Consider the following 15,155-nt stretch of genomic DNA (forward strand, 5'->3'; position numbering starts at 1 on the left):
GAAGATATTTTCCTCGAATACAATCCCTACCAGCAGTTTTAGCAACACCTACGGATTCAAAACCATGTCACCCATTCTAAAAGTGGGCTAGACTTACTGTTTCTGAAACAACTGGGCCTGACAATGCACCTCGGCTCAAGCTTAGTTTCACAACACACATTGGGCTTTGTAATAGTAGCAGTAGTGGCTGTAGCAATAGTTGCTGTAGCCCATATTTTTCCAGTTTGCTCTAACTGCCATAAAATAAATAGTTTTCAAGAGACCTGATCAAAATAGCAGGTTTCAAAACAAAATCAAACACACTTCACTTTTACTTTACCCCAAATGCTGAATAATGCACATTAGAGATGTTTTTCCACCCCATTGCTTTGTAACACACCCTGTGACCTAACAGGAAAAGTAACAATCGTAGCCTTTTGACTATTGGAACACAGCCGTTTTTATGTTCTGGATTGAGACTACTCACCCGGTGTGGGTTCAGAGCCCTAGGACAAGTCCACCTGAACAAAAACAGAGACACGCCCATCTCTTCTTGTGAAATGTGATAGCGTGTGGACAGACACAGGAACATGCTTGCAAAAGCACACACCCTCAGCCTGGGAACTACCAGAGAAAACCCAACTCAGGGCATTAGATAGGGAGGGGGGCACAGTGTTTCTGGGACAGAGTTGTGTACACAACTGTTGGACGTAAAACCCTAAAAACCCGAATCTATGTGAGGACAGGCCAAACGTTTGTCACTGTCCCAAACCTAGGTCCTCACATAGATCCTTAAATAACAATTTCAGTAAACGCATTCTGAAAAGCAATGGAAACCTAATGCTGAAACCTATGGACCCAGATCTAACATGGTCAACTCCAATCGTTGGACTACACTGAAGGGTTGTTTCCCTTATTAAACACAGGACAGGGATGTTTTCAACACTATACTCTGTGACACAAAAATCAGCATGAAAACAGATCTTTGATTGGAAGCCACATAACCAATAAGAATTTATTGTCACAAGCACAATAATTTGTTACACAAAAATAATGGGTCACATTTACACAATTTTATACAGGCTCCTACAACTCAATGTACAATTAACAGACTAAACTAAATACAATAGTTAAATATGTACTCACATTGCAGACATTGATGATATCTTTAAAGCCTACACAGAAAACAATGTATACTGTGTGAAAGTAACACAAGTCAACATAAAAATCACATTATTTACAAAAACATCAATTCTGAGATTTCTTTTAGCAAAAGGATTCAAACTCCAGTTCTAGATTCTGTTCCATCAATCGCTTACCAGAGAAACAGTACACAATCTATAATGTAAAAGTTCCCTCGCTATAAAGTATTATTCAATCTCTGTTATTAGTCAAAAAAGATAATATTAATAAAGTTATAAAGTAGCAAGAGCCACAAGGTTACACTAGTATATATACTGTACTGCGTTGCTTTGACGGTATGGCGGTTTTTCCCTTTTATCAGGCTGGTGTGTTTTAGCAGTTAGCTTTGATGAAGTGCACTTCAAGCATTTAAGCTCAGCGACTTTTGAACTTTGTTTTTAATACACAGAAATCTTGTAGACTTTTGTGGGAATCAGCTAGGGGTTATGGACATCACTACATATAAGTACCTTTTACATAAGATTCATGTAATACTGAGGGGGAGCAGCAGCAAGATATGGATATTATGTTTGGATAATATCAACATTGACATAGATGATATAAACATTGATCAGTATGTTCAGTGTCTCTATGCCAGGGGCAGTTTGGCAGAGTAAAGAGTTCAAAATGGAGTGCAAAGTTGATATTGTTAGATGAAAAGGTACAATCTGTAATTCTGGTTTCCTCCTGAAAAAGTGCTACCTGCCCCTGCAATTGTTCTGCATGTACGTGAAGGTGTGTGCGTGCATTGATGGATTTTCTCTTTTCCCCCCATCTTGGCGTATTTTTTTAGTACCTCAAGTAGCCAAAAGGAAAAACAAAAGTTCCAGATTGCACCTTTTAAATTCACCTGGCTTTGATAAAAGAGCTTGTGAAAACATCCTTTACCTGTGTAAAAGAAGACTTTACAAACAAGAAGATCAATACACTGCTAGTAATGTCTTCTATAAAACCAAAGAACTAACAGTCTTCTGGTAAAAGATAGAGGTACGCGTGTCAGAGAGATGCACTACGCCTCAATACCTCAAAATATACTGTGAGTGACTGAGTAATACAACAAGAACATCAGGACATTCACTGTGCTGTACTGCATATGAGCAGTAACCAAATGTATGTGTGTGTGTGTGTGTGTGTGTGTGTGTGCGCGTGAGAGAGAAAGTATGGGTAGCCATGATGAACAGATGCACATCAAGTTCTGTCCCTTTCAACACTGTCACTGGGTTCTAGTGAGAGAACGGAGCAGTGGTCCATTGATAGAAAGTAAAAAGGCTCTATGCAGTTCTACTCGACCGGATCTACTCAGAGAATGGAGGGAACATGCCCAGGTCAGCAAAGTCTTCAATGTTGTAGTTGGCTGTTCCTTGTGTTGGGTCCCCTGCCATGGGTAACATGTCCTGCAGACAGACACAGACAGATGAGGACAGGTTAGGGCCAGACTTTCATGCAGAGCCATATCAGACAAAGCCTGTGTGTACTGGGCTCACGCCAGGGAGGACAGGATATAAGCGCTGGAGGCACACAGTATCCAAGGTTGCCTTTTGTCCCGACTCCCATGAAAATGTTCACGGTAGGACACTAGAGCTTCGGCTCAGAGGGTGTTACCTGGAAAACATCAGCTCTGTGTGTTACTGGGAACAACAGTGTCTGGGATGACCCACTGAGTTAGATAGTGTTTGTGGAGTCCATAGCTCTGTGTGTGTGGATGTTAGTGTCTGTAGCATTGTGTGTGTGTGTGGATGTTAGAGACTGTAGCAGTGTGTGTGTGTGTGTGTGTGTGTGGATGTTAGAGACTGTAGCAGTGTGTGTATGCTAGTGTCTGTAGCTGTGAGTGTATGTGTTAATGTGGATGTTAGTGTTAGTGTCTGTAGCTGTGTGTGTGTTTGTGTGGATGTGTGGATGGATTAGTGTCTGTAGCTGTGAGTGTGTGTGCTAGCGTGCACGCTAGAATCTGTAGCAGTGTGTTACCTGGAACACCTCTGTCTGAGAGGGGTTGGAGTGTGAGTGTGGCTCTGCTCCCTGCTGGCCGTGGTGCTGGTTCTGCCACTGGGACCAGACCTCACTGGGACGACCCTGGAACTGACCCCCACTCTGACTGGCCTCTCCTGACACATCTAGAAACACAGGAAGGCAGAGAGAGAGTGAGACAGCAAGACAGAGATTGAGAAAGACAGCATGACGGAGAGAGTGATAATGAGAGTGTAGGGCTGAGGTGAACCGTGGACTCCCCAGTTTCCAACCAGCCCAGCACTAATATATGTCGGTGTCCCAAATGGCACCCTATGGCTATAAAGTAGTGCACTATGTAAGGAATAATCCATATCTGACACAGCTGAAGATGGTGCCAGGAAAGTTGGACCAAGCACACACACAGACACACAGGCTTACAGTGGATATAAAAAAAGTCTACACACCCCTGTGAAAATGCCAGGTTTTTGTGATGATTTATTTTTCCCCCACAAAGATTTGTTTGTTTTTCAATTAAATTGTTCACGTTATAGGTCACATTAAAGGGGGAAAAAGGTCTGACAGGATTTATCTTTATCTCATTCTTTTACATCACAAGAACCTGGCATTTTTACAGGGGTGTGCAGACTTTTTATATCCACTGTATGTACTGTCACACACACACACACACACACACACACACACACACACACACACACACACACACACACACACACACACACACACACACACACACAGGCCCATACCTATATGTACTGTCACACACACACGCCTACATATATATGTACTGTCACACACACACACACACTGAAAGGTCCACATACATCAATGGGGAATGTAATGCAGCAGTTAGCACGTCTGTAAAAAAACAATATTTTCTCTTGTTACCTAAAGCTTAGAGAGCTTTGACGGCAGGGCCTGACTTGTCAATAAATCTTTATCTGCTGAGTGGATAGACCGTGGCCCACTGGGATAGCTTCCTAGACATCCTTGTCATTCATCAATATATTAATCAGTGTTTCTGCGTGTTTCTGTATTGCTAATGTGTCATGGAGTCATTGTAACAAGGATAACATCCTACTAATACATGTATTGATTTGCTGAGGGTACACAATGTTTCTGACATGTCACCAACAATTGGACAGAGGAATGGGATTGGAAAATATATTAACAGGCATGCACACACTGGTACTGTATTTAAAAAATACCAATAAATACATCAACACATGTCAAACATTGCATTGGTTCTTCATATTTAAGTTCTTAAACACAGCCAGGATGTCCATAACAGATAAATAGACAGAGGAGAACCTCAACACAGCCAGGTTTTCCATAACAGAGAGACAGGGCAGTACCTCAACACAGCCAGGCTTTCCATAACAAATAGACAGAGCAGTACCTCAACACAGCCAGGCGTTCCATAACAGTGAGAAAGAGAGCAGTACCTCAACAAAGCCAGGCGTTCCATAATAGAGAGACAGGGCAGTACCTCAACACAGCCAGGCTTTCCATAACAGAGGGACAGGGTAGTACCTCAACACAGCCAGGCTTTCCATTACAAATAGAAAGAGAGCAGTACCTCAATACAGCCAGGCTTTCCAGAACAGATAGACAGGGGAGTACCCCAAAACAGCCAGGCTTCCCATAATAGATAGACAGAGCACTACCTCAATACAGCCAGGCTTCCCATAATAGATAGACAGAGCACTACCTCAACACAGCCAGGCTTCCCATAATAGATAGACAGAGCACTACCTCAAAACAGCCAGGCTTCCCATAATAGATAGACAGAGCACTACCTCAATACAGCCAGGCTTCCCATAATAGATAGACAGAGCACTACCTCAACACAGCCAGGCTTTCCATTACAAATAGAAAGAGAGCAGTACCTCAATACAGCCAGGCTTTCCAGAACAGATAGACAGGGGAGTACCCCAAAACAGCCAGGCTTCCCATAATAGATAGACAGAGCACTACCTCAACACAGCCAGGCTTCCCATAATAGATAGACAGAGCACTACCTCAATACAGCCAGGCTTCCCATAATAGATAGACAGAGCACTACCTCAAAACAGCCAGGCTTCCCATAATAGATAGACAGAGCAGTACCTCAATACAGCCAGGCTTCCCATAATAGATAGACAGAGCACTACCTCAACACAGCCAGGCTTTCCATAACAAATTGAATGTGAGCAGTACCTCAACACAGCCAGGCGTTCCATAACAGAGACAGGGCAGTACCTCAACACAGCCAGGCTTTCCATAACAGATAGACAGAGCAGTACCTCAACACAGCCAGGCTTTCCATAATAAATAGAGACAGAGCAATACCTCAACACAGCCAGGCTTCCCATAATGGATTGACAGAGCAGTACCTCAACACAGCCATGCTTTCCATAACAGATAGACAGAGCAGTAACTCAACACAGCCAGGCTTCCCATAATGGATTGACAGAGCAGTACCTCAACACAGCCATGCTTTCCATAACAGATAGACAGAGCAGTACCTCAACACAGCCAGGCTTTCCATAACAGATAGACAGAGCAGTATCTAGCCAGTTGCCTTCCTCTGGCCTTGGCACAGTAATCTTACGTATGCGGTCAAGACAGCTAAATAATAGGGCCACCAAGCTACATCTGTTTCGTGAGGATCAGCAATGGAAACCAACCTTCCCTAAACTGGCCTGGTCATGTCCCACTGTGTTGACCTCACAACCTGTTCCTCTCAGACACACGAGCAACACAGCGGCAGTCACTCCACTTCATTTCCTCTGCTCCTCTACAGGGAGACAGACACTGAGCCAGCCAGACCGCCAGTATTACTGACTACTGCGCTGCCACACTTCACAGCACACCTTGCAGGGGGTTGCGTTCAGAGTAATCGTGAGTGTGTGTGGGGGGGGGGTGAGATCGCCACATTAAACTGAAGCAGATTAATAGGTTCATAGAGACAGTGGTAACCCTAATTAAATCTTACTCCCTAGCTTCACTCACATCCCGCTGATCACATGCCGTTAGCAAACAGAACCGCTAACCCTACCGTTCAGCACAGTAGATAACCGGGGGGAGGATGGAGGATTGCATGCAGAAATAAAAGGGGAACCGTGATTAATCAGGCAAACAGAGGGATGATTGTCTGTTTATAGACTGGAAATAAATTGGAAAACGACTGACAAAGTAAACAAATCTTACAATAAAACAAAATAACAAAGCACAACAGGAGAGAAAACTTGTGAAAGTGCTGAGAAACAGATTGGGTGTAATTCATTTACACTTATTGGTATTATCTCCTCTTTCCAGGGCTAGCCCTGGGGGGTAAAGAGAAAAAGGAAGAACGAGAGTGAGATGATAAACTGAAAGAGAGATACATTCAGACAGAAGGATATCTTTCGCTACAAGACAGATAAAGAGAGAGAAAGAGAGGGTCCATTTGTGTAATGGTTGTCCATTAAAAGCTCATCAGATAGTCATGGCTAGCCCAGACCACCATTCCCTCCGGATAAAAAGAAATAAAGAGGAAAAAATAGAGGAGAGTATAGAGGAAAGAAAGAGGAAAGAGAGGTCTACCAAGTACTGAGTGCTAATGATTCATTTGATAATTTAAATGCACTATCCAATCGCAGGACATTCTGCTCTAACAGTACCACCTTCACAGTTTGGGGTCGACAGATTGTCAGGGTTTTTGACATTCCAGTTTTTTTTGTGTGTCATGAGAAACAACGTCCACTCTCCTCCTTGAGTATAAGACCATCTTGTGTGGAGTCCATTCTCCTACTGCATATAGTAGATGAACCTCTGACCTTTCACCCACCTCTAACCTAAGGACCACTCCTCCAGAGTGAGGAACCTCTGACCTTTCACCCACCTCTAACCTATGGACCACTCCTCCACTCCACTTTACATAACATGCAGTGTGTGTGTGTGTGTGTGTGTGTGTGTGTGTGTGTGTGTGTGCAGATGTCTGCTTTCATGGTACGTGAAGGGAAATGGCTGTACGTATATTATGTTCATTCCGATGTATGTGTGTTGAATATACAGAGAGCAAATTTCGGCTAAGCATTAAAAGCCCAGATACACAACACAATTAAAACCCACTTCCACCACAGATAGGCGCGGGATCATCAGAAAGTGTGTGTACCTCAGCATAAATGAGTGTAGACAGTTTAATGATACAGGCAGAAACCTGAGACGTAGAGAGCATTCCTTTTCCTAGAGATGTTCTTCACTAGCGCTCGCGCACAGAAGTGCACACACACACACAACAAGGAACTGTTTGTGACTCTTCAATTTGTCTAAAAAAAACTGTGTGAAACACTGAACGTGAGTACCAGGGCCCAGTCCTGATTTGAGAAAGCTACAGGGCGTTCCAGGCTTTGGATACACTTCATGGAACAAGAAGCAGGTGTTTTAGTTCTGGCTGTGACCATGATTTAGTTTTAGTTTAGTTATTTTCCCAAAATGTCTTGCCTAATCTCTCACACTGAATATAATTCCAGGTCCTCTACTGAATGCAACCTACTGTTGATTCAGTCTGAAACATACAAATGGCATTACACAACAATGTATGCACGGCGGTAATGTTACGTAAGGCCTTTCTGGACCAATGATGTGTCGGTTTGTGACCAATTAGAACAGTGAGAATGTTTTCTCATTCTACACATCGTTAGGAGGGAAGCAAGTCCATACTGTTCATAGATAATAAGTTGTTGGTTAGTCCGATTAATGTGGATGGGTAGTCAGGCAACATTTCCAGTTGATTGGACTTGTTCTTATGGGGAAGATGTATGCAACCACAGAACGAATAATCCAAGAAATGTGGCCCTTCTGATATTACAACCGATCAAATCTCACTGGATCAATTCAGTTGAATTCGGTCGACATAAATCTTTTTCATGGAATTATCTACTGTGATTGGCCGAGGGCTTACCGAACGCTGTGCTGCGATTGGCCAGTCCAGTGTAGGCGTTGCCACTGGGCGATGAGGTGGCTGGGGACGACAGAGGGCTGTAGGACGACGGTTCTCCTTGGTAACTGTGACCCGAGCCAATTCCAAATGGACTCGACTGGGCCTTTGTTGACTAGACAGAAACAGAAACAAACAGATCAACAGACACAGAGAGAGGTCAGAGTATGTGTTTATTATTAAGCACTAGAAGAGGAGTGACTCCCCTTTAATACACTTGAAGTATAGTCTGAACACACAGATCAAACATACACATACGCTCCATTATCTGGCTCTGGCGATGTGATTCAGTGAAGTGGGCAGAGATGAGACAGACCGAAGAGGATTGAGTGCAAAAAAAGGAGGGGGAGAATCTTCATGGCAACCAGTGAAACGCTTTAATTAATCTGAAATGCTAATTATGCTATTTGCCAGCAGAAGGGGTTTCCTGTAGTGAGCCAACAGAGTGATCTGCAGGACTCTAGAATGCCACGGCATCAGCTCTGGAAGGTAACATTTATTATTCAGAATTCTGTCTGGCTCCACTCATCATCAGCATCGCTACATCAGCTGGTCTGTGTGCTACATCAGGGGGGGGTTGTGTGTGTGGGTGTGTTACCTGGCCTGAGAACGGGGGTCTGTTACCAGTCCAGGCCACCTGTCCTGGGTTGAGCTGTCTGGAGATTTGAGCTAGGTTCTGATTGGATGATCCTGATGGCTGGATATCATTGACCCCTGGGACATGGATGACTGAGGAGCTGTAACACAGACAGACACAGGCACACACAGAAAATTATAAATTAATTCATAAAATGTGAGTTTTCATATTTGCCCCTGAAGACAGTCATGTTTAATTCAAACACAATTAACAGCTCACATCTGTCAGTTCCAGTCTGCTCTACTGTTTAACCATCACCTGCAGCCAGGTTCTCACAGCTTAAAACAGTTCAGACAGAAAGTTCAGACAGACAAAGCAGGCAGGCAGGGCAGACAGACATACCTGAAGCTCTTGGCAGAGTGTCCAGGCTGGAAAGGAGAGCTCTGAGAGTAGAGCTGTTGACCTCCAGCCGTAGACGACGGCACCATCATCTTCTTCTCACCAGCTGGAACCACACAACACCCAAACAGTTAGAGATACAGAGAGAGGTGGAGGGCAATGGAGAAAGAGAGGAAGTGGGGAAGAGAGAGATTTAGCCTTCCTAAAGAAGAAAAGATAGAAAATGGACTGAAATAGAAGGTGGGAGGGAAAGGGAGTGAGAGAGGAGAAACTGCAGTCATGATTGGATTGTGGGAGATGTCGATTTACCTTTCTCCTCTAGGTGGGACCACCAAACCAACCATTCACTCACCACAGGCTTTTCAACAAACACTAATAGAGATGCACACATGCAAACACTCACACATGAACCCAGATATAGACACACACACACACTTCTAACAAAAGATAAGTAGAGTTTAAGAAAATAACTATATGGCTTACAGCCAGAGATGCCGGAATACATGTCAGTGAAGCGTGGGTCTCTCTCCTGCGAGAACATGGCGTCCGTCTTATCAATGTTCTTGCCCGCCTCGTGAACCCCTCCTCCCACACTGGGAACAGAAACCTTAGAAAGAGGAAAGATAATTTAATAACAGTAACTTGAACAGTGTGATTGGATCCCTCTGGCTGATACATAGGCAACAGGCAGCCAGAGGACAGTGGGGTTGAGGAAAACTTTACATTTCTCCCCTGGTTTTTATGTTGACCTATTGAGTTCACTTAATAGAGAAGGAACTGACCAAACCTCTAAAACTAACCCTAACCAACCAATAACTAAGACCAGTTAACCTTACTATATCTAAGCCTGTTTTTTTAGGTAAACCCTCTAATTACAGGGAGTACCATAATACCAACATTTCACTAATAATATTAAGTTCACCTCGCTATGCAAAACTTCTGTTTCTGTTTTCTATTTCTGCTGTGCTACACATTTCTTAATGTGGCAGGAATATGAACGCATAATTATCTGGATGTCATTAAACAGAAAACACTATCTTTACGCAAATACATACTACCCACTACTCCCTCCAACACACAAGAACACACACAAGAACACACTACACCCTGCAACACACACAGTACTACTTCCAACACACACTATGAATGGCATTTATTAGTATTGTTATATCTTTTTAAGCAGATACTCTTATACAGGGCAACTCACAGAAGCTAGTCTGCCCCTCCGGCAGATTTAAAGCCCACTTCATTATGTGCAAGTACATATCTGTAAGTATCTATAGGTAGCTATGATTAAGTATCTTCATGCATCCATCTTTAAACATCTTTGCATCCATCTTTACATATCTAACTTTAAGTATCTATCTACTGTCCATCTTCTCTTCCTGTATCAAACAAATGTGTGCCTAGACTTTAGGTGAAATTACTAGATAGTTAACTAGCTAGGTAACATGGCTGAAGCTTAGTTGACAGTTTGAAATAGTTTGAAGTGGCCCACAACATGGTTTCACAAATGAATTAGAATTTCATAAAATATCTCCAAATGTGTAACTTTTCAACAATTTAGATGAAGGACATGCAGTTATAAGTGAAGCTGTGATGAGCTAAATTCCATTTAAAAAGGGGATGGAGATGGCGCTGGGAGAGCAGGTGGAGTCAACCAGGTGAGCAGCCTAATAACTGGGCTGACTGACAACCACTGGCTGATTACCGCTGTCACGTTATACAGGAGAGCAAGGTCGATGAGGCAATCTGAACATTACATCAACGGACTCTTTGTGTGATACGTGCACGGAGGACATTTTGTGCTAAGTGAAGCTCCACAGGCAATCCTGTGGGGGTGTGAACGGTAAAGTGGGCTCTGCTGTGCCAGGAGACACTATAACAGGTACTTCATAAATACCGCCTGGCACAGCATTTATTATATAATGACCGGGCAGTCGAGAGGAGCTACGGGGCCCCAGCGGATACGCAGGTTTAAGGGCAGCTACGGGGGTCCTGTGGGGTACCTGGGAAAGGTCATAGGCTGTCAGGCCGTCTCTCTGGTGGACCTCCAGCTCTGCTTGCTGCTGCTGTTGCAGCTGCCTGGAAAACACAGAACAGAAACACATCAGATGCCTCAGTACAGAAACAACACCAGCACTGTCGCGCACACTCTCAACACAAGAACAGCATGTCACTTCAGAATCATTGGGGGGAAAAAGCAGACGGACTAACTGCTGTAGCACTGACTTGAGCAGTAGACTAAAACCCTATAGTCTCTGTGAACAGCCGGCGTCCGTACATCTGTACTGAATGAAAGCAGGTGATAACAGGTTCCTCTGTCCCTTTCTAGCCATTGCTGTTTAGGAAGGGCCTCTTAACTGGGCCCAGACAAATGGAGTCATATGTACACCACAAAACTACGCTTGAGTGTTATGAGCAACACAGCTGTCCCAAATGGCCTATTTCTTATGTAAGTTTATATTGGCACTGGTAGTGCACTAAAAGGGACTAGAGGGTAATTTGTTCCACATACTTTGCTGCAGAGTAAGTATATTGTGAAAGCTAAACATCTGCAAGCAAACAAATATCCAGACTTGTCGTCATAGTCAGTGTGGTGGCAACAGTATACATTACCAGAGCCATTTTTAACTATAAAGCATCTCCAGATTGTCTCCCATCAGCTCTTACACAGCATTAGTATGTTGGCAACATAATTACTTTAACTCTCGCAAGATACACACCAGCTGACGCACAAACACGTGCAGGTGTGCGCACGCATGCACGCACACACGCACGCACATACACACAAATCCATTTGTTGCCGGCAAATTGCTCCATGGCAGCACAATCTAATTCAGGCACATCATTTCAAAAGCCTCGGAGTGGTTTCCTGCTAACTTCTTTTCTGGAGCATCCGATGTGGACATTTCCTGTTTAGCCAGAAAGACAATGTTTTTCCTATTCGCTATGAGAAGTACGCAGCACTCTCTCGGGGGAAAGACTACGGGCGTACTATATAATAATATACAAAAAGCTTCCTCTCCTCATTCTCTCGCCTTTTCACAGAGGCCGTCCACTGTATTGTTTTCACCAGTCTCCGGTAGTTAGGTCACTGTCAACAAGAAAGATGAACAGATCCCACCGGACTACAGTTGGAAGACTACCTGGGGATGAAATCAACAGACTTTAGTAGGACATTTATGTCTCTGAGACCTCAGGAAATTGACCACTCAACTCTCACAACTATCTGCTTTCTCTGAGTCTCTATAGTACATCCCAACCTCCCTTCTTTCTCTGAGTCTCTATAGTACATCCCAACCTCCCTTCTTTCTCTGAGTCTCTATAGTACATCCCAACCTCCCTTCTTTCTCTGAGTCTCTACAGTACATCCCAACCTCCCTTCTTTCTATGAGTCTCTACAGTACATCCCAACCTCCCTTCTTTCTATGAGTCTCTATAGTACATCCCAACCTCCCTTCTTTCTCGGAGTCTCTATAGTACATCCCAACCTCCCTTCTTTCTATGAGTCTCTACAGTACATCCCAACCTCCCTTCTTTCTCTGAGTCTCTATAGTACATCCCAACCTCCCTTCTTTCTCTGAGTCTCTATAGTACATCCCAACCTCCCTTCTTTCTCTGATTCTCTATAGTACATCCCAACCTCCCTTCTTTCTATGAGTCTCTACAGTACATCCCAACCTCCCTTCTTTCTCTGAGTCTCTATAGTACATCCCAACCTCCCTTCTTTCTCTGAGTCTCTATAGTACATCCCAACCTCCCTTCTTTCTATGAGTCTCTATAGTACATCCCAACCTCCCTTCTTTCTATGAGTCTCTACAGTACATCCCAACCTCCCTTCTTTCTATGAGTCTCTACAGTACATCCCAACCTCCCTTCTTTCTCTGAGTCTCTATAGTACATCCCAACCTCCCTTCTTTCTCTCGGAGTCTCTATAGTACATCCCAACCTCCCTTCTTTCTCTGTGTCTCTATAGTACATCCCAACCTCCCTTCTTTCTCTGAGTCTCTATAGTACATCCCAACCTCCCTTCTTTCTCTGTCTCTATAGTACATCCCAACCTCCCTTCTTTCTCTGTGTCTCTATAGTACATCCCAACCTCCCTTCTTTCTCTGTCTCTATAGTACATCCCAACCTCCCTTCTTTTTCTGAGTCTCTATAGTACATCCCAACCTCCCTTCTTTCTCTGTGTCTCTATAGTACATCCCAACCTCCCTTCTTTCTCTGTGTCTCTATAGTACATCCCAACCTCCCTTCTTTCTCTGAGTCTCTATAGTACATCCCAACCTCCCTTCTTTCTCTGAGTCTCTATAGTACATCCCAACCTCCCTTCTTTCTCTGAGTCTCTACAGTACATCCCAACCTCCCTTCTTTCTCTGAGTCTCTATAGTACATCCCAACCTCCCTTCTTTCTATGAGTCTCTACAGTACATCACAATCTAACTTCTTTCCTGCCTCAAATACATTCCTGAAGGTTGAATAGTATGCGTTTATTTATCCAAGTAGTAACAAGCAATTAACTGTGGTCTACTTAGTGTGTGTGTGTGTGTGTGTTTGAGATATGAGAATGTTTGCACTGAATTTGAACATTACAGGCGCACAAAGATATGTGTACTATACTAAAATCGTCTCCATTTCAGCTAGAATGCTACAGTTATCTGGTAGGAATTAAAATTCCTGGTCACACGGCAAAACATTTAAGTACACCTGGAAGTAGAATGGGGGAACTGTAGAACCTTGTTCATCTGCGTGTGTGTCTGTGTGTATATTTGTGTGACCAGCTGAAGCCCACCTGTCACGAGGAATAAAGAGCTTTCACTGAGGAAAAGTAACTACTCCACAACCCCATTATGTCAAGTGCTGCTTAGTTGCGCTCTCAAAGATACACTTGGGTGTAATTTGCACTGAATTCTTTACCTCTCCCACATTTCTCCGTCTACCCTGCTCCCCTTTCCTTCTCTCTTTCTCAGTCCTTTTCCTCACTCCTCCTCACCACACATCAGAGGCAGGGGAGAGTGCAGGAGGTAGGGAGAACCCACATCGAGGGATCAGGTCACCAGGACTGAGGAATAAGACTAAGATGGATCACACTTGGCCAGCAGAGGACATTTAAACATCTGCAGAATGTGCAAAAATAAGACTAGTCAAGCCTGCTCCAAGTTTCCACCTCGGTCCTGCAAGAGGCTGAAAGGCCCTCAGCGTACCATGGGCGTGATGAACACGTAACCTTTCAACTTTTCAGAAGGCCACGGGTTCATTTAGTCGTGTGTGTTTCTGTGTGTTTGACTGCACATGCTCATTCATGCACATCTGGGAACATGCAACTTCCGCAATTGTACACGTGTGCAGGCTAAAGCTGGACCGATAAAACTTAAATTATATTGTTCACTATGATAAAACGCCTAACCTGGAGAAATGTGACGTCTGGTTTGCTAATCTAGTAGCTTGTTGCGTGGACATGACAGTGAAAAGCCTCAAACTAATACCAGGAGAAGTATTACCAGAAGAGTTATAAAACTGCTGTGAGAATACAGAACTTACCGTTCTATTTACTGTAATGTAGTGCATCAATTCCGACAATTTATTGCAATGTGGATCTTTGTCGATGTCGTCAACTCTAGTGATGTATTCAGAGGAGTTCCTGAAGATACTAATTGGTTGTTGATCTTAGCAAACTCCAGTGCTAATAAAACAGTGGACGGGGGACAGCTTCATTGGTCATTTTCTGGCTCTTACAAGCACTTCTGCCTAAACGGTTAGGGAAATGGAAAGTGTGTGTGTGTGCTTGTGTGTGTGTATTGTGCCTTGCTAGACGGGGTCGAGCCAGGTCACGCAGCGGTACCTGACAGGGTGTGGTACGAGTTCAACCGGGCAGTCTGAAGCTTGTAGCCATGGCAACAATACCAGTGAGTGCCCTCTACAGACCGCTTCCTAAATGGAAACAGGGCCAGAATCAAGGCCATCTCATTTAATAGCTGGGTTTATGGTTCCAACCTAGAGCCAGCCAAAATTATTGACCGGAACAGATGGCTCTGTTTGGCTTGCCCATGAACCGAGACACTGACATGGGCCAAATTACCATGCAGC

At 43.9% G+C, this 15,155-nt stretch overlaps 1 protein-coding gene across 10 annotated transcripts in view; it reads right to left on the reverse strand.

Annotated features, from left to right (window-relative positions):
- Nucleotides 1-963: 963 nt before the first annotated feature.
- The window catches only part of arnt2 (aryl-hydrocarbon receptor nuclear translocator 2), a 52,686-nt gene continuing 38,494 nt past the window's right edge, over nt 964-15,155 (reverse strand). For all 10 annotated transcript variants that reach the window (XM_010876921.4, XM_010876906.4, XM_010876935.5 and 7 more), the window contains 7 exons: nt 11,075-11,150; nt 9,549-9,672; nt 9,069-9,171; nt 8,688-8,826; nt 8,054-8,204; nt 3,127-3,272; nt 964-2,555 (listed from right to left, as the gene is read on the reverse strand). In XM_010876921.4, coding sequence (XP_010875223.1) covers nt 2,457-2,555; nt 3,127-3,272; nt 8,054-8,204; nt 8,688-8,826; nt 9,069-9,171; nt 9,549-9,672; nt 11,075-11,150 — 838 coding nt within the window. In that variant the 3' untranslated portion in view covers nt 964-2,456. The remainder of the gene's footprint in view (nt 2,556-3,126; nt 3,273-8,053; nt 8,205-8,687; nt 8,827-9,068; nt 9,172-9,548; nt 9,673-11,074; nt 11,151-15,155) is intronic.

The sequence above is a fragment of the Esox lucius genome, chromosome 2, assembly GCF_011004845.1.
Source record: "Esox lucius isolate fEsoLuc1 chromosome 2, fEsoLuc1.pri, whole genome shotgun sequence".
NCBI classification, from domain to species: Eukaryota; Metazoa; Chordata; class Actinopteri; order Esociformes; family Esocidae; genus Esox; species Esox lucius.